Source organism: Nannospalax galili, unplaced genomic scaffold, assembly GCF_000622305.1.
Source record: "Nannospalax galili isolate Female #2095 unplaced genomic scaffold, S.galili_v1.0 scaffold85, whole genome shotgun sequence".
Classification (NCBI taxonomy): Eukaryota; Metazoa; Chordata; class Mammalia; order Rodentia; family Spalacidae; genus Nannospalax; species Nannospalax galili.
The window spans coordinates 3,653,273-3,672,475 of NW_008358866.1; the positions used below are offsets into that span (position 1 = coordinate 3,653,273).

General features: G+C 37.9%; 1 protein-coding gene across 2 annotated transcripts in view; it reads left to right on the plus strand.

Moving 5' to 3' along the window:
- The window catches only part of Rundc3b (RUN domain containing 3B), a 166,656-nt gene extending 147,750 nt beyond the window's left edge, over nucleotides 1-18,906 (plus strand). For both annotated transcript variants that reach the window (XM_008822489.3, XM_008822490.3), the window contains 2 exons: nucleotides 12,048-12,169; nucleotides 17,793-18,906. In XM_008822489.3, coding sequence (XP_008820711.1) covers nucleotides 12,048-12,169; nucleotides 17,793-17,938 — 268 coding nt within the window. In that variant the 3' untranslated portion in view covers nucleotides 17,939-18,906. The remainder of the gene's footprint in view (nucleotides 1-12,047; nucleotides 12,170-17,792) is intronic.
- The last annotated feature ends 297 nt before the right edge of the window (nucleotides 18,907-19,203 follow it).

Genomic DNA, 19,203 nt, shown 5'->3' on the forward strand with positions numbered 1-19,203 from the left:
AAAAAAATATATCAAAGAAGAAGAAAGAGTACATGAAGCTATCAGAAAAAAGTGATGGGGAGATATGGGAGGAGTTGGAGGGGAGGGCGTGGCATGAATTTGATCAAAACACCTTATATGCATGTATGAAATTCTCAATAAAATTTTTTTAAAGTTAAAAAAAAATGTGTGGTAGAGAAGGCCTGCAAAGATGGCTCAGTTGGTAAAGTGCTTGCCACACAAGCATGAGGACCTGAGTTTAGATCCCCAGCACCCATATAAAAAAGTCAGGAGTGATGGATGGTACATGTCTGTAATCCTAGCATGGGGAAGGCAGAGACAGGAAGATCCCTGGAGTCCGCTGATCTATTAGTCTTGCTGAATCCGTGAGCTGTAGGCTCAATGAGAGACCCTGTCTGAAAATCATGCACATGAACATGGATGCGCACAGACATATGAATACATACATATGCATATACCATACACAAACACAGTATTGTGACTAGGGTTGGGATATAGCTCAGTCAGTAAAGTACTTGCAGTACAAGCTTGAGAACTGAATTTGATCCACAGCACCCATTTGTAAAACATTCTGGGGAAGTGGAGACAGGTACCTGGAGTTCACTGACCAGCCATCCTAGCATAATTGGTAAGCCCTAGGTCCCAATGAGAGACTCTTAAAAAAAAAAAAAAAGATGGACCATTCCTATGGAACAATATCAAAGATTAGCCTCAGGCCTCCACACACATATATATTCCCACCTATACATACACAAATATGAGCATACACACACACACACACACACACACACACGTTGTGACAACATTAAATCTTGCTAAATTAAGAATTTAAGATGATAGGCAAAAATATTTTAGCCCAATGTATGCTTTTGCCTGCCCTTAAAATTACCTATTTAGAAGTCATAAAGAACCAGAAGTGGAGGCAGAAGATGCCTTAGCAGATAAATGCTCTAACCATACAAGTTGATGACCCTGGAACCCACTGTGGAAGGAGAGAACTGATTCCCTGACCACGACACATGCCCTGTGGCATATGCCCATACTTACAAACACATACTGATAAAGTGAAGATTAAAAATTTGAAAGAACCAGAAGTGGAATATTTATTTCTAGTCTATGTCTACATGTGTAATAGTAGATTGTTTGTTACCAAGTAGTATAGCAGCAGTCAAAGTGATTTTGGTCTTGAAAAGGCTGGGGAGCTGCCAGTCTGTTCAACATGGGTCTAGATTTTGTGTTTCTTGACTTAGTTCTACAAACCTGAGGAAGGGACACCCCTTCCTTCCTAACATTATCCATTAGCCTGACTTGTCATCAGAGGTTTCTTTTGTTTTTAGTTGGCTCTATTTTTAAACTGTTATCGTTCATGAAGAAGTGCACAGCTACAGTGTGGTATAGGCTCATTAGACCTAGAGTTCAGAATCGGTAATTGTCAATAATCTCTGCTACTTACCTGCTGTGTAACACTGAGCAACACTTTCTTTCCTTAACCATCTCTTTCTCTGTATCTAATACCAAGAATAATGCCTAACAAAATTATGTATCAAATAAGGCAATGTGCTATTTGGCACTTAATAGCCTCTCAGTGAATATAATCAATATAGTTGTTTGTTAATGTAATTGTGTATCTTCCATACAAAAGAATATAAACCCACCTAACAGCCCAAGTTCTACTTTCTAAATCTTACACAAAGTTTGAATGACCAGCTAATCCTTAGTTGTTTTGAATATGTAATTCCAGCTATTTCATTTAAAGATAGAGGTTTGGATTTTCATATTAGGGAGCTTTCTGTATTCATGTCCAAAACTAATCAAACATTTTCATCAGCTCTTCATCAGACACTTATTAAGAACCTACAAATTATAGATGAAATTGTTAAACCACTTTTTTTTTGTTTTTTTGAAGCAGGGTCTCCCTGTAGCCCCAGCTTTCCTGGAACTCACTATGTAGACCAGGCTAGCCTTGAACTCACAGAGATCTGCCTGCCTCTGCCTCCCAAGTGCTGGGACTACAGGTATGTGCCACCATGCCCAGCTAAACCACTTTTACTAAGAAATAACGTTCTTGATAATTTGGAGAAACTGTCCCTATAATTCAATAGTATTAATGCTGGTAGGTTTTTCCTACAAAGAATGTGAGATACCTAAAGCTATTTCTCTAGGTACTCCATGATAAATTCCAACTAGGCGAGGGTGTCTTCAAGGAAAAAGAGTTAAAAACAAAACTTTGAATCTGGACATAGTGGTGCATACCTTTAATCCCAGCACTCAGGAGGCAGAGGCAGGAGGATGTCTATGAGTTCAAGGTCAGCCTGGTCTACATAGTGAATTCCAGGCCAACTGGGACTACAGGGAGACCCTATCTCAAAAAGACCAAAACAAACAAACAAAAAAAACCCAAACTTTCAGTGGATTAAACTTTATTTATTGGACTGAACCATCTGTGTATCAGGTAGTACTCAGAACCAGAAAGAATTCAGAGAATTCCACCCAGCAGTAGAAGCAGCAAGATTTTATAAGCTTAACAGGAAGCAAAGTAGAAAAATAAACTGATTGTTATATTTAAGTATAAGCCTTATTTGGGCATAGTGTGATGAGGTATTTTGGGGGATGATGTGATGAGATGGTGGTCTGTGATTAGCTGATACTTGCAAAAGGTATAAGCCTAAATTGTGGTTCGGTTTGTTTGTGAGACTAACTTAAGTTTGTTTGTTACTAGAAACTGAATGTAGTGATACAGCCTTAGACTAATGGCCCCTGAGTGTTTAATTTAGTAAGTGTATAGTTCTGATTTAATGAGTTAAGTCTTGCCTATTTTTTTTAGGTAAACTATTAAATAACTTGGTTATGTTATCACCTACCACAGAAGAATCCTTCTCACAGCTGAAGATCTGAAATTCATTTCTGTTATCTACACTAGTTATAAAACTTTAGAAATATGATTTCTAATTTATTTCTTCATTAATTAGACCTAGCAATATAAGCCATGCTAGATTTTGTATTTTTTCATTATTTCAAGCATGGCAGTATCATGCTAAAAATTAATAAAAAACATTAAGTTCATGATAAAAACTCAACCAGAATTAAGTATATATGTTTCCTTAACACAACATAGAATAATTGTTTATTTTTTGTTCCCAGTAAGTTTTCTTTTGACATCCTTTTTTATGCATGAGCTTTATCACCTGAGCTTCTTAGATTATCTGTTACTTATCTTGTTAGACTATTGCCTATCCCACTTAATCTTATCCCAAAAGATCAGATTCATCATCATGTTTATATTTTCTTAAACTTTTTTTTACATTTATTTATTTTATGGGGTGAGTGAGTGGGTCTATTTGTGTGGGTGTGAGCATGCTATTAACATGTGTGGGGGTCAGAAGATAAATTTGTGGGAGTCAGATGTCTCCTTCTACCATGTGGGTCCATGGGATCAAATTCAGGTTGTCAGGCTTGGTGGCAAGCACCTTTACTCCCTAAGCTATCTCACCAGCCCCCTTTTAAGATATTTTAATTCTTTAAATTTATCATTGACTCTCAATTTGGCTGATTGCAAAATTTTGAGACTGCTGACCTCTTTTAAAAAATTGATTGTGTGTGTGTGTGTGTGTGTGTGTGTGTGTGTGTGAACATCCCAAACAACCTTAATCATCTTTATACCCCCATCCCAAATGGTACCCTCCCTTAGCCTTCCCCAGTACTGACCCATAGCCCGCCCCCCCACTGGAACCCAAATACTCTGTCATCCCTGTTACTGCCCACTGTATCATCCATGCCCCCAGCCGTTCCCCAGTGCAAGTCCATCAACTGAGTCTAGTCAGCCTATCTAGAGTCCCTTCTTTTAGGAAGATCAGCTCTTCTTCATCTAGCAGCAGTCAGTTGCCAGTATTCCTTTAGATAAAATTGGAGTCTGCTGTTCATTTTCCCAATTCTATACTGGATTATTGTCTGCCTGAGTTTGCATGGAACTTGTGTATGCTGACACCTTTGCCATAGAATCATATGAGTAGGTTCCCAGGAACTTGTAGGACTCTGTTTCCATATGGTCATGCCCATCCTCCCTGGCTCTTACAATCTCTCTGCTCCCTCTTCCATGATGGTCCCTGAGCCTTGGTGAATGAAGTTTAATAAAGGGTCCTGTCCAAGGACCACCATTTAGCAGACTCTTGATCTTTACACTTTGGCCATTTGTGACCTTTTGTGTTCCTGGCCCTCCACTGCGTGAGGGAGCTTCATTATTGAGAACTGATTCCTCTGAGTCCTTTTATTTATCCCTGTTCTATGTTCCATGAGCCTTAGGTTGCATTGCAGATGTGTCCCTTAGGCCTGGGCAATTCATAGACAATGTCCATGTGTGACCAGTTGTGGCACTTGGTATTAGTCTCCGACTGCTACAAAATGAGCTTCTTTGATGAGTGGTGATTCTTTTTGTATCCTTTTGTTAATTTTAGTAGATTAAGAGAATGTAGACACTCTGCTATAGCAAATGATTATTTTATTATTTGAATATATTTCTTGTTTAAAATATTTTATTTTTATTTTATGTGTATGAGTGTATTGCTTGCATGTAAATAATGTTGTGCAGTGCCCACAGAGATCAGAAGAGGGCATTGGATTCCTCTGAAACTGAAGTTACAGACAGTTGTTAGCCACCATGTGGGTGCTGGGAATCAAAACTGGGTCCTCTGCAAGAACAACCAGTGCTCTTAACTGCTGAACCATTTCTCCAGCCCCTATTTAAATATATTTCTATGAAAAGAAAGAGTTAAAAATAACAAATCTGTTTCCTTTGCATACATAAGCCTGTATATATAATGCACATATACTTTTATTTTCTATGTATAATACCCATCTCCTTCTATGCATCACACTGTGTGCTGCTCAGGGGCTACCAGATAATATGAATTATTATTACTTAAACACATCTTCTGAGAAAGTTTGTAACATATATCTTCTGTGTCATTATTGCTGATCATTGACATGAAGTAAGACTGAAGAGCTGAGCCTGGTTGTAGACACCTATAGCCCTAGCTCATAGGAAGCTAAGGCAGGAAGACCACAAGTTCCCCCTGGGCTGCATGAGAGGTTCAGGGCCAGCAATCTACATAGCAAGGCCCTGTGTCAAAACAACAAACAAAAATAGGAAAAAATAAAATCGTAGAAAATTAAATAGGTGAATTTAGGGACATTGCTCAGTTTCCTTTTAATTTGCCCTTTTTTGATATTCAGTTTAATTTATAAGAATTTAAGTGGTTTTAAAATGTTTAAATATGGAGATTGAGAGATGGCTCAGCAGTTGAGAGCACTGACTGCTCTTGCAGAGGACCTGGTTCAGTTCCCAGTGCCCACATGGCAGCTAACAACTGTCCATAACTCCAGTTCCATGGAATCTGATACCCTCTTCTGTCCTCCATGGGCATCCCATGGCACAGGTGTACTTACATACATGCAGGCAATATACTCATACATATAAAATAAAAATAATAAATAAAATATTTTTAAATAAAATGTTTAAATAGTATTGACATTGTGTATTCAATATTGTTATTGAGTGTAGTAGATTTTATTGTATCTACTACATGCCCATGACATATGACACCATTCTTACAAGTTTAAATTATACTTAACAATGTAGTGACGCATATTAAACTATAAGTTTTTGTATAGTTAGAATATATGATTCTCACTGCTTTGGGTTCTCATTTTAAACTACTTATTTTTTTTCAGTTCATTTATTTTTATTTAATATGTATGAGTTTTTGACTGCATGTAAGTGCATCTGTGCATGCAGTGCCTATGGAGGCCAGAAGATCCCTTGGAACTGGAATCATGGATCATTGTTAACCACCATGTCAGTGCTGGGAACCAAACCCAGGTCCTCTTGAAGAGCATCCAGTGCTCTTAACCACTGAGCCATCTCTCCAGTCATAAACTACTTATATTTTTTAAATTTGGTTTTGAGAAACAGTAATAGCTATTAACTTATGATCTAGTTGGGTACATTTGTATCTTATTGTGATGTCAATGAGTCTAGAACTCTAAAATAGGACTTAGCTTGGCCTTTTAATGACAACTCCCATAAATGGATAGCTTACTATAAAAACAAATACCTGTGAGAGTGAGTCTCCTTGGAAATTGGCTAAGAATGTGGGATCCAAACCCCATTCTTTGCCATCTGAAAGACCTTCCAGCTGGTGGGTTTATGATTATCTTCAAGAAGGGAGATAGAGCATGGTACTGCTTTTAATGTCTTATGAATAAAGTGTTTAACTTGGGGTTGAAATATTTGTTGGTTTAAAGCATCATTTCTATCAAATTCCATTTCTACATTCATTGCATTTGGTTAAGTAAAAACCATAAACTAAAGGATCGTTCACTATTTCAAGTTAAAAAGAAAATGGTTCAATATCCATTTGAATTTGCCAGCCTTACTCTAAAGTTCAGTCCTGTGGAAAGCTCATTTGCATTGTTATTCTCAGAGTCTCTTTCATAGTTTCCTCCCTCCAGTAGGTGGCAGTCCTAGAGATCATTATAAAGTTATGCTGTCTAATTTTGTATTTAGAGCATTCAGTAAATTTGTGTCTTTAAGCCTGTAGGTATTTTATTTGTAAATATTTCTACATATAATTTTAAAATTAAAAATATTGGGGCTGGAGACATCCTCAGTGGTTAAGAACACTGGTTGTTCTTGCAGAAGACCTGGGATTGAATCCCACCACCCACATGGCAGCTAACAACTGTCCCTAACTCCAGTCCCAGGGGATCTGACAGCCTCTTCTGACCTCCCCGGGCATTGCACGACATGGGTGCACTTACCTACATGCAGGCAATACATGCATACACATGAAATAAAAATAATAAGTAAATACTTTTTTTAAAGTTTAAAAAGCTAAAAATATTAACACATCTCTTATGAAAAACTAGCATTAGAAACTCATCTTAAGCCACCAAGTTAGTCATCAAAGTATACATCTTGTACTTCTTTTCATTCCTAATGCTTTTTTTTTTTTTTTTTGGCCCTTTTGAGACAGGATCTCCCTGTAGCCCCAGCTGGCCTTGTAGACCAGGCTTGCCTTGAACTCACAGAGATCCACCTGCCTCTGCCTCCTGAGTACTTGGATTAAAGGCATGTGCCACCTCGCCTGACCAATACATTTTTAGACTAATATTTTTGTTAAATTTTTGAGAGTTTCATACAATGAATTTTGATCACATTCACCTGCTCTCCCCCATTTCCTCTCAAATCCACTCTCACCTCCCTACATCCCCAACTATATGTCCTCTTTTCTTTTTTTCAGTTTGTATTACCTAAATGCTCTTGTTGTGGGCCCATCCCCTAGAGACTAATCCACCTACCCTTAAAGAAAACTGATTCTTTCTTCCCAAACAGCTATCCTGTTAGGGATAGAATTTTATGCCCACCTCCCCCTCTATGCTAGGATTTTGTCTGGGTTAAGCTTGAGTAGGTTTTGTGTGTGCTGTCATAAAGTTCATATGTGCATCTGCCTGCCCCATTGTGTCCAGGAAACAGTTTCATTGTAGTGAGTGGGGAGAGAGGTATGATATAAATGGTCCATTTAGGGCTGAGCACTCCACAAAGTCTCTTATTTTCTGCATGTTGACTAGTTGTGGGTCTCAGTGTTAGTCTACTATAAAAGAAGCTTCTATGATGAGGGTGAAGAGATGCACTAATCCATGGGTATAATGATAAGTCATTAGGAGTCAGTTTAGTATTATGTCTATTTGGCAGAATAATAGTAGTAGGTTCTCCCATAGTCTGTGATTTATCTGACCACAGGTTATTTGCCCCCCAGATAATGCCAGGTAGGACTTCCATCTTGTAGAGCCAGTATTAAATCCAATGTTATAAAGCATTGCTTTCTCCCATAGCATTCATGCCACTATTACACCATTGGGCATATCTTGTTGGCCAGTCATTAATGTGGCTTGCAGGGTTCACAACTGAGTAAGCTTGACAAGATTACTTTTTTTTTTTTTGAGATGGGGTCTCCTGGTAGCCACAGCTAGCCTGACCTGGAACTTATATATAGACCAGGCTGGCCTCAGTCTCACAGAGATCTACCAGCCTCTGCCTCCCAAGTGCTAGGATTGAAGGTCCTACCATACCTGGCTGACAAGATTACTTTTAAGATTACTTTTCTCTTATGGTAACATGCTTAGCACCTTCCATCACCATGAAACCTAGCCAGTAGGGATGAAGTTTCCAGGTCAGTATCAGCTTGATTACTCCATGTCCTATGACTCAAGCATGTGTCTTCAGGAATAAGGTCTTACCATCAAGTTCTGTAGGGTAACTGAGAGCAGTGGCAATAGCCAGTAGTGTTTGAGTGTTTCTGAGGCCCCACTGGCCGACAACTCCAAAAGAGGTTACCCATTTCTAGTACTGTTATTCCCACCAGTTTAAAAATGTGTGGTGGCACATGCCTTTAATCCCAGCACTTGGGAGGCAGAGACAGGCGAATCTCTGTGAGTCCAAGTCCAGCCTGGTGTCCATAGTGAATCTAGGTCAGCCTGTAGGTAAGGGAGACCCTATCTCAAAAAGATCAAAAAATAAAAATATAAAAATAAAAATAAGAATTCTACCTATTGAGCATAGAAAAATCATTTGGGAAGAAATATTTATAATTACTCATTAAATTTTTGTGTCCCAAGGCTGGGGAGATCATTCAGTGAACAAGAGTGCTTGCTCTGCAAGCATGAGAACCTGAGTTTGAATCCCCAGCAACCGTGTAATAAAGCTGGGCATGGCTCCTCATGCCTGGAAACTCAGCACTGTGGGTTGGGCATAGGCAAATCCTAAAAGCCAGCTTAGTTAAAATGGCAGACTTCCTTTTCAGGGAGAGATCATGTGTCAAGGCAATAAGGTAGAGAGCTGTAGAGGAGCACATTTGAAGTCCTGCTTTGTTTCACATGCATGTGCATGGGTGGGGTGTGCATGCACACACACACACACACACATAATGCAGGAAAAATTTCTGTATTCTTGCCTTCTTCTATAGCTAAGGAAATAAGATCTTAATGAAAACCAAGAGGAATTTATAGTGACAGTAATTAAATGTAGTTCCCATGGTCTGGCTCAGCAAATGAGGCTGCTCTTCGAGAAGAGCTTCTGATAAAATAGGAAGGCAAATCTTTTCTGTTACTAGATTGGAGTTAGGATAGTAGTTAGGGGATGGAGAGATGGCTCAGCAGTTAAGCGTCCTGGCTGCTCTTTTCAGAGGACTGGGGTTTGGTTCCAAGCACCCACATGGCAGCTAACAACTGTCTGTAACTCTTAATTCCAGGGTATCTAACACTCTTTTCTGACCTCCACAGGCATTACACCACAGGGATACAGTTACATACGTGCATACAATATACTCATACATATAAAATAAGAATAATAAAATATATTTTTAAAAGATAGTAGTTGGAACAAAATTAGGGCCAAGGCCAAGCTGACAGGAGCAAGTCTAATCTTTGTGTGCCCTAGTTTTCTCTTCAACAATATAGAGGTAGTAATAATTCCAACTTCTTATGATACTGTTAAAAATTAAGGGGCTGGAGAGATGGCTCAGTGGTTAAGAACACTAGCTGTTCTTGCAGAAGACCCAGATTCGAATCCCAGCACCCACATGGCAGCTAACAACTGTCTGTAACTCCAGTTCCAGGGGATTTGACAGCCTCTTCTGTCCTCCAAATCTAACAGCCTCTCTGTCCTCCGTGGGCATTGCACAACATGAGTGCACTTACCTACATGAAGGCAATACATGCATACACATAGAATAAAATAAATAAAAAATTTTTTAAAAAGTTAAGTCTACATGTGTATATATGTTCACATGTTACATATATTTATAGTTAGGTAGAACTGTATTTTAGCATGTATCAATTGCATTATACACATTGGGTATCATTTTATTGTATATTATGAAGCTCATTAAAAGCATTAACTGGATATCAGAAGTTTCCTGGTTTAAAATTATGAGTAAGAACTTTCATACATACATCATTTGGAAAGTCATCATATTATAAATTGAGAACACTGCTTGCATTAAGCTGGTAAAGTCTTTCCACAATTTCATTCTTCATTTCCTAGAGGAGAACACAGATACCTGTTGTATATAGCCTCTCACCTGTAGATTTTTATCCTAATAATATTGATGGAGAATAAATAAAAAACAATATATAAAGTAATTGCTATTTTAGTAAACTCATTGGGTTTTGCCTTGTTGTTTTGGTTGTTATTGTTAATGTATAATCTACTTTTAGTAAACGAATATTTATCCATTTCCTCCTCATTTTAGATGGAGTTCTAACATAAGATAGCATCTGGGCATAAGTATTCAAGACATCTTTAATATGTATACCTTTGCCAGATCTGTAATCAGATCTATCATGTGTATATAAATACTGATAACTATGAAATAGATCATTTGAATTGTATATGCTTTCCTATATTATTATAAAATATATTTTAGAATATGATGTGGAATTTGACTGCCATATGAAATAGACATTCAGCTTGGAAAACATACTTTTCCTAGACCACTTGTATTTGTAAATGATAATGATTCTATTTTTCATATTAACTGCAAATAACACCAAACCTTCATATGTCTTTTTATTGACTTTATCCTGAAAACAAAATATGAGGAAGGGTTATTAATAAGCTGCCCCTACCTTTTCATTTATAGCTGAATTTATCCTCTGGTATAATAAATTTCTAATTAGTATAACACAAAAAAGGCTTTAAAACAGCAAATAGATAAGGGAAGGAGCTTAATTATCTTGCAACAGATATTTATTAGTCAACATTTTTAAACTTTTAAATTATAGGATGGTATAGCAATTTGTTTTGTGACTAGTAGTTGTCAGTGATGATATCAAGGCACTGAAGAACTCTGAAGTGCTTGAGACAATAGATCATTGTTAAATGATGCTGTTTTGTTTCTTCATGTGGAATGATCTTTGTTTTCTGCCCCTTTTTCCAAAATTATAATAACAATTAGTTCCTATTTTTAATTGTCTAATGTCAATTTGATAATTTTATTGGCTTGACAGTTTTTTTTTTCTTTTCTGTTTTTCAATGAATAAACATTCATTGAAACAAACATTGTGGGGCTTATTATAATTACACTAACATCATAATCACCTGAACAAATAGACTGACTCTACATTAAGTTTTTACGAGTAAGCCCAGACTTGAAGGACACTGGTTCCCCTAGCCAATGCTGATGGACCTTTCTTACCCCCTCAAGCTGTCTGTGCAGATGGAGCTGTCTGTGCTAAGAGATCAGTCTCTGGGACCATATTTCTCTCACTTGGTCCCCTAGGTCAGGCAACACCAATAATTTATTCAAAATGATTTCTCTAGCTGCATTGGGGAAATGCAAGTTCAAATTCAGTTCCACCCTTAGCCTTAACAGACCATCTGACCTTTCCTTCCCAGGTATCTCATTCCTCCAATGTCACTAGTCCTTCCCTACCTCCATTGTGTTCAATGGAGATGGAACACTGCCTTTCAGTGCTTTGATGTGTTAATTCTCAGGCCTGCCCACATTCATTCATTCATTCATTCATTCATTCATTCATTATCTTTTGGGGTAGAGTACCAAATTGAGGTTGCCAAGGTTTTGTGGGGTTAATTAAAAGTCATTAGTCCAGGCTTGGCATACCTTTACTCCTAGCACTCAGGAGGCAGAGGCAGGCAGAAAGATTGCTGTGAAATCATGGCCAGTTTGGTCTGTATAGTAAGTTCCAGATCAGCTGGGGCTACAGGGAGACCCTGTCACAAAAAAGACAGAAAAAAGTTATTATTCCAGATTATGTCCACTAATAAAAGTCATTCCCACAGATAATAACTCCAAAGCAGACAGGGAGACAAACATAATGCAAATCATATTGAAGCCATGGTAAAAATCAAAATTTAGGGGACATATTGGGAGATTATTCACAAATTTAGTAAGTTAAAAACCATTGATGACTATCATGAGAAATTCTATTTTTCTGACAAGAAATTTAGTTTTTTTAATCCTTTTTTTCAGCAAAAGTTACCAAAGCCTTGACCAGTTATCAGCAGAAGTTAGCCTTTCTCAGACATCCTTGGATCCAAGCCACTCACAAGAAGGAGATGGAAAGCAAGACACATTAAATCTAATCAGTGAAGGTAAGTAAATTGCTTTGGCTTTTTTATGCATAGTTTATCTTGTCTCATCTTGCCTGGTTTTATCCGTTCCACTTGACTCAGCCTTTGGAGTGCTGGGATTAAAGACATCACACACAAATATAATTAATTTTTATTTATTTATTTTTAGCTAATAAGTTTTGGTCTTTGATAAGTTCATACACATACATAATTCATTCTGGTTACCCCTCCCCCAGCCTCTTATTTTACTCTCACACCTGCCAGCCTCTCTTCTTACTTACAAATCTTTTTTTCCATCTTCATTATGTGTTATTTTGTGTCTCACAGAGTTTAGCTAGGGCTATCTATGTGATCCTGAGTTTGGAACTATCTATTAGAGCCTGGTGAACTGACCAGTGATACTATGTCTCTCCCTGTCCCAGAAAGTTTCCAAATAGATCTTCAATAAGAGGTAGCACCTGGTGAGTTCCTTTCTCATCCATAGCTGACAGTTAGGAATGCCTGACTTGTGTGAACCCAGTGCTAGTGGGCAAGATGCCATGAATTCATGATCACCATGGCTATGTTGTGCTTAGAGGATGGCATTTCAATGACATCCTCTATCTTTCACCTCTCACATTCTTTCTGCCCAGTCTCCTGTAATACTACTGGACAATAAGGGGGTGGTATGAATGCCGTGTTTAGGGTGGAGCCCACAACTGTCCTTCAGTCTCAGCACCTTCTGCAGTTATGGGTCTCTGCATTTACTTCTGTTCACAGGAGTGGTTTCCGTGATTGAGACTGAAAGTAGCCTTTGTCTGTTCCATACCTGACCAGGCTGCATGGGTTTAAAAAGAAAGTTTTTTTTAAGTATATAATTCTTGCACTTCTTTGGTTAAATTTATTTCTAAGTATATAGTTCTTTTGGTTTATATTATAAATGGAATAATTTTCTTTTATTTCAGATTGCTTATTACTTCTTTTAGATTTTAGCTATAAAGATTACCTTTTTTCCCTCTATACCTATAAAAAAGAGGATAAAAGTGAATTCAATAGCTCAACATATTCTCAGGCTGCTTAGAACTATGTAACTTAGGCTGATCATCAGCTGATGATCCTAAAACTTCATGTTCAGCTCTTCTGAATCCTTTTTTGAATCAAAATTGTCAGTGACCATGTCCTTCCTTATAGTATAGTCCTCTGTGCCAACACTAAATACTTTCCCAGACAGTACTCTGCAGTTTAAGAATTTTCTTTAAAGCAGTCAGCATGTGTTAAGTACATTTTAATGCATTTTCCTGTTTGCCTAACCTGTAGTTTTCTTTTTTTCCCAATTAAATCAAATGCTTTTCAAAGTCTAACAGCTTCTCTTCAAGTACAGAAGGAATTTTATGACAAATTGATATTTAACATTTTAACAGAAGCCTTGCATAATACAGGAATCATTCTTGTTGCTTCAAAATTTTGTTACCTAGGCTGGAGAGATGGCTCAGAGGTTAAGAGCACTGACTGCTCTTGCAGAAGACCCAGGTTCAGTTTCCAGAACCCACGTGGCTGCTCACAACTGTCTGTAACTCCAGTGTCAGGGGATCCGAAACCATCTTCCGGCTTCTGTGAACATTATGCATCATGGGTATATTTACATATATGCAAGCAAAACACTCATACACATAAAAATTTTTTTTAATTAAAAAAAATTGTTACCTCTCCTGCCTCACCTATATCCTTGGTATGTGTCATAAAATTTCATCTATTTGTGGATATTTTCTTATTTTATTTTCTTATTTTTATTTTATGTGTATGCATGTATTGCCTGCATGTAGGTAAGTGCACCCGTGTCGTGCAATGCCCGCAGAATGCAGAAGAGGCTGTCGGATCCCCTGGGACTGGAGTTATAGACAGTCGTTGGCTGCAATATCAACATGAATACCTGTGAACAAGTTCATGCATGCACATACAAAAAAAAAAAAAAAAAAAAAAAACAAAACAATGTCACAACCTTCCCTTAGCCGAAAGCAGATCCCTCCAAAATATTGAAATTTTATTGCATAATTACCATACATTTTCTGTCTCATTGATCACAAGTGGTATACTTTTTTATTAGTTCCTTTCTGTTCCTCTGCTAAAACACTATGACCAAGGCAGCTTGTAGAAGGAAGAGTTTATTGGGCTTATGGTTCCAGAGAGATAAGAGTCCATCACAGTGGGGAGGTGTGACAGCAGGAGGGGCGGGGGACACAGAAAGCTGAGAGCTCACATCTTCAAGCACTAGCAAGACAGAACCTGTAAGTGCGAAGGGGCTGTGAACTCTCAAAGTCTGCCCCCAGTAATGTGCTTCCTACAGCAAGGCCACACCTCCTAAATCTCCCCAGTAATGCCACCAATTGGGGACAAGTATTCAAATACTTGGAGCTTATGTGGGGGATGTTCTCATTCAAAGTACAATAGGTCCTTACATAACAGCTTAACATAAAACTTGTCCTAATTTTAAGTTTATGACAGAGGCTAAGGCACCTCTCTAGGCCCTTCATAAAAATAGTATACGAAGGAGCTGGAGAGATGAGTCGGTGATTAAGAATAATAGCTGCTCTTGCAGAAGATCTAAGTTCAGTTCCCCAGCACCCATAAGGCTGCTCACAATCATCAATAACTCAGTTCTAGGGTTCTGACACCCTTCTCTAACTGACAGGGTCTCTCACTGGAAACTAGGGCTTATTATCTTTTCCTGACACTTTTATATTTTTTATTGAGCTTTTTAAATTTCATACATTTCCCACTCAAATCCAGGCCCCCTCCCCTGTCCATGCCTCTCCCCATCCCCTCACCGAACCCTATTATGCTCTGCCATACATGCTGAGTCCTATTCATTCAGGTGTTTGTACCCAAATGTCCTTCAGTGTAAATACATCCACTGGAGTCTAGTCAGCCCATCCAGTGGTCATATATAAGTCATACTCTGCCTCACCCATCAGCAATCAGTCTCAAATAGTTCTGTCTAGTGATGACCCACCACCTATTTCTCACATCCCCTTTGGGCCCTTGCTTAATTGAGCTGACATGGATCCCATGCTCAGTGCCACTATTGCCATAGGCTCACATGAGCAAGTCTCCAGTGGCAGGGAAGCCTCCAACTCCCTGTGTTCATGAAATAGCTTTGGCTATTACAGTCTTTCCATTTCCTCTTCTGCAGTGGTCCCTGAGCTATGGGTGGGTGAGGTTCCATATAGGAGTCGCATCCTACACTCTAGTCTCTTATTCTCCAGAACTTGGCCAGTTATGGCCTTCTGTGTGCATCACTCTGATGTACATGGAAGCGTCACTGGTGAGAGTTAAGGGGTGCATTAGTCCTCTCTCTACCCCTTATTCCACTATGTACTTTTGTATTTTTTAATATGTCTTCAGGTGGCAAAACTATAAAACTAGCATAGCCAGGTCATCTTTTGGTATCTCTTCCCATTTTGCAAAGGAAAGAATAGCCTCATAGATGATGAGCAGCCATGGTCATACAGATAAAAAGGATATGAATATTACCTTGTGTTCTACTGCACTTCCACTAATCATCTTACATTGATTATACAGTTATTCAGTGATTATCTACTGTGAACTAGGCACTGGAATACAATGATGAACACAAATATTCCCTGCCTTTTCTCAGAATTGATAGTCTAATAAAAGGATCCCCACAGTCACCACACAGTGTGCCAAAATGGGATAGGTACAGAGAACTATGAGACACTTGAGAGGGTGTATTTGAAATATTAACACCTGATGCTAGCTCAGCTTATACTTCTATAACTATGAGAGTAAACCTAAGGGTTCCATCTTCTTTGAAAACCTGCTAATTTTCAGTGACCTTAGCCTTGCCTGGTCCAAGCAGCCCCTTGTAGCTAGCACTTGTAGAAATTTACTAGCTCTGGAAAAAATTTGTTTTACCTGTGCCATAGAAACAGACCTTCTATCATTCTTCTTTCATGGTTCAATGGAAATCCAGCATTTCAGAAATTCTTCATTTCAGTGACGTAGCTCAGTGGGTTAAGGTACTTCCTACTAAGTCTGATCACCTGAGTTCAATCCCTGGAACCCACATGGAGGAAGGAGAGAACTTGGCTCTCAAAAGTTGTCCTCTGATTTTCACAAATGCTTTGACACACACGCACACACATATGTACAAAATACATTAAAATGTAATTTAAGGAGGTGGAGAGATGGTTCAGAGGTAAGAGTACTGGCTACTCTTGCAGAGGACCAGGTTCAATCCCCAACACCCACATAGTTTCTAACAACTGTCCATCACCCCAGTTCCAAGGGAATCCAATACCTTCTTCTGACCTCGTGGGCATTGTACAACACAGATGCACTTATATACATATAGGAAATAGACTCACACACAAAATGAAGTAATAAAACATTTTAAAAAATAAAATGTAATTAAAAAAATCAAATCCTGATGCCTAGGAGATAAAGAATAAATGTTCGTCAAGTGAATAAAGTCTCCTAAAATCAAGACGTTCTACTTACTGGAGCACTCAAATCTGATGAGACTCAATCTCTTTCTAGTGTCTTAACCTCAGTGTAGAGCTCCCATATTCGCTCTGGCTTGAGCATATTATTATTTAGTTGAGTATTCTTTATTTATTGGCTGATTAAACATGAACATATTCTCAAAAAAAAAGTTACATTTGGGGCTGCTGAGATGGCTCAGAAGTTGGTCCTGCAGAAGACTCAGGTTTAGTTCCTAGCACCCATGTGGTGGCTAACAACTATCTGCAACTTCAGTTCCAGGGGACCCACACCCTCTTTTGACCTCTGCAGGCATTGCATACATGTGATGCATTTACATACATGCAAGCAAAACACTCATATACATAAAAAAATAATTAAAATATTTTTGTTGGTCTTTTTGAGACAGTGTCTCCCTCACCTGGCCAAGAACTCACTATGTAGACCAGGCTGAGCTTGATTTCACAGAGATCCACCTGCCTCTGGCTCCTGAGTGCTGGGATTAAAGGTGTGTGTCACTACGCCCGTCTTAAAAAGTTTTTTTTTAAGGTAAACTTAAACTTTATTATAAAACATGTTATTTCAGTCTTCCATACCTAGAGGTTTTGTTTTTAAATAATATTTTTTTACAGTATACTCTGATCAAATTCTGACCTCCACCCCCATCTCCTTTCAGATTCCCTCCCCTACTGCTCTAGAACCCCTACACACTTCATATCTTCTATTACTTTTAAGGCCTACTGAGTCTAATTTGTGTAGTTTTTTTTTAAATTCGGAATTGTATTTGTATTTTTCTGTGTATGAGTGTTTTGCCTGCAGGTACGTAAGTGCACATGTGCATGCAGTACCTGTGGAAGGCAAAAGAGGGCATTGGATGCCCTAGAACTGGAATTACAGATGGTTGCTGAGTACCAAACCCAGGTCCTCTGCAAGAGCAGCCAGTTCTCTTAACCACTAAACCATCTCTCCAGCCTCTAATTTGTGTAGTTTTAAGAGCACAAATACTCTTGTGTGTTTTTAAAGGTGATATTCAAATTGCTGAAAGGTCAAACATCTTTAGATATATTTTTAAAATATAAATTTTGGAAGTTTCTGATGGTGTGAGGGTCTCACTGTATGATTCTTGAAGACTATTAATTATGTGTTACTTTATCTTAATTTTCAGGTAAAGAAGATACCCCTTCATTACTTGGTCTCTGTGGATCACTAACATCAGTGGCAAGCTATAAGTCTCTAACAAGTCTAAAATCTAATGACTACCTTGCAAGTCCTACAACAGAAATGACAAGTCCAGGCCTGACTCCATCCTGAAAAATTTTATGTAAAAGCCAAAAGTTTCTATATTGTAAATATTAACTTTACATAAGTTTGACTGCTGGGGAGACCTTTGAAATTTTATATTATTCTGGTACATGCCTGGAATTCTGTTGTTTAGAGAGATCAGTTCGGTCCATGTAAACTTCTGAGGAGAAAACACAGTAGTCCTGCTATTTTTCTTTTTAAAAATCTTACATTTATCACTGAGGAAGTTTAAAATTGAGTAGGCTTTTAAAAAGCATTTAAAGATTGTCTGAATTCAAACTGTACATAGTTGTTACTCAACTAATTTTTATATATCTGTTTACATGTGTCTTAGTGGCCAGAGACTTAAGGTTTTATTCCAGAGACTTATGCTTGTTGTTTTCTTTCACTCATTTATTTAAGGGTTAAATTTTTACACAAAAAAAAGACAGCATGTTAATTTCATTAACTTTTTCCTAAGTTTAGATGTTTACATGACATGTTAGCACAGGGGAAGATGCTCAGCTTCACAGGGGCTTTTTAAAGTTTTTCTTTTAACATTTATCATTTGGTATTAACATTTCATAAATTTTGTAGGAATATGTCTTTTTAGGCAGATATATAGGAAAAGTATTTTATATATAAGAAAATGAATAGGTTTCTTAGATTTGTTTTCCCCAGATTTTCTTTAAAAATTGTTGATTTTAAAATGTGATCAGGTATGCCTGAAAAGTTGGAAATATTTCAGAATACAGAACAAATGCTTGAATGCCAGGATGAGTTTCAAGTTCAGTGAAGGATCTGAAAAGCTTTTAAATAAAGATCACTAAAATTACCAGCATATTTAACCGTAAATATAGTTCCGATATACAGTGCTATTTTTCCCTTGTGTGCAACAATAATTTATATCATGTATGTTTTACAGCCTTATATTATACCAAAATCTCATTTTAAAACTGATTTTCGTGTTTAAAAAATTGTATGCTGCTGTAGGAAAATTGGTTTTTGTTTTTCTCTGTTGTTTTAATTTTTTATTTTATGTATATATGTGTTTTGCCGCATGTATGTAAGTGGACCACATTTGTGCAATACCCATGGAGGCCAGAAGAGGACATCAGATCCCCTAGAACTGGAGTTAAGACAGTTGTTAGCTGCCATGTGGGTGTTGGGAACTGAACCCCAGTCCTCTGCAAGAGCAACTGGTACTCTTAACCACTAAGCCATCTCTCAAGCCCCAGAAAAAAATTTTTTCAATAAGTTGGGTTTCAGATCTTTTTACAGTTTTTGAAACAGCT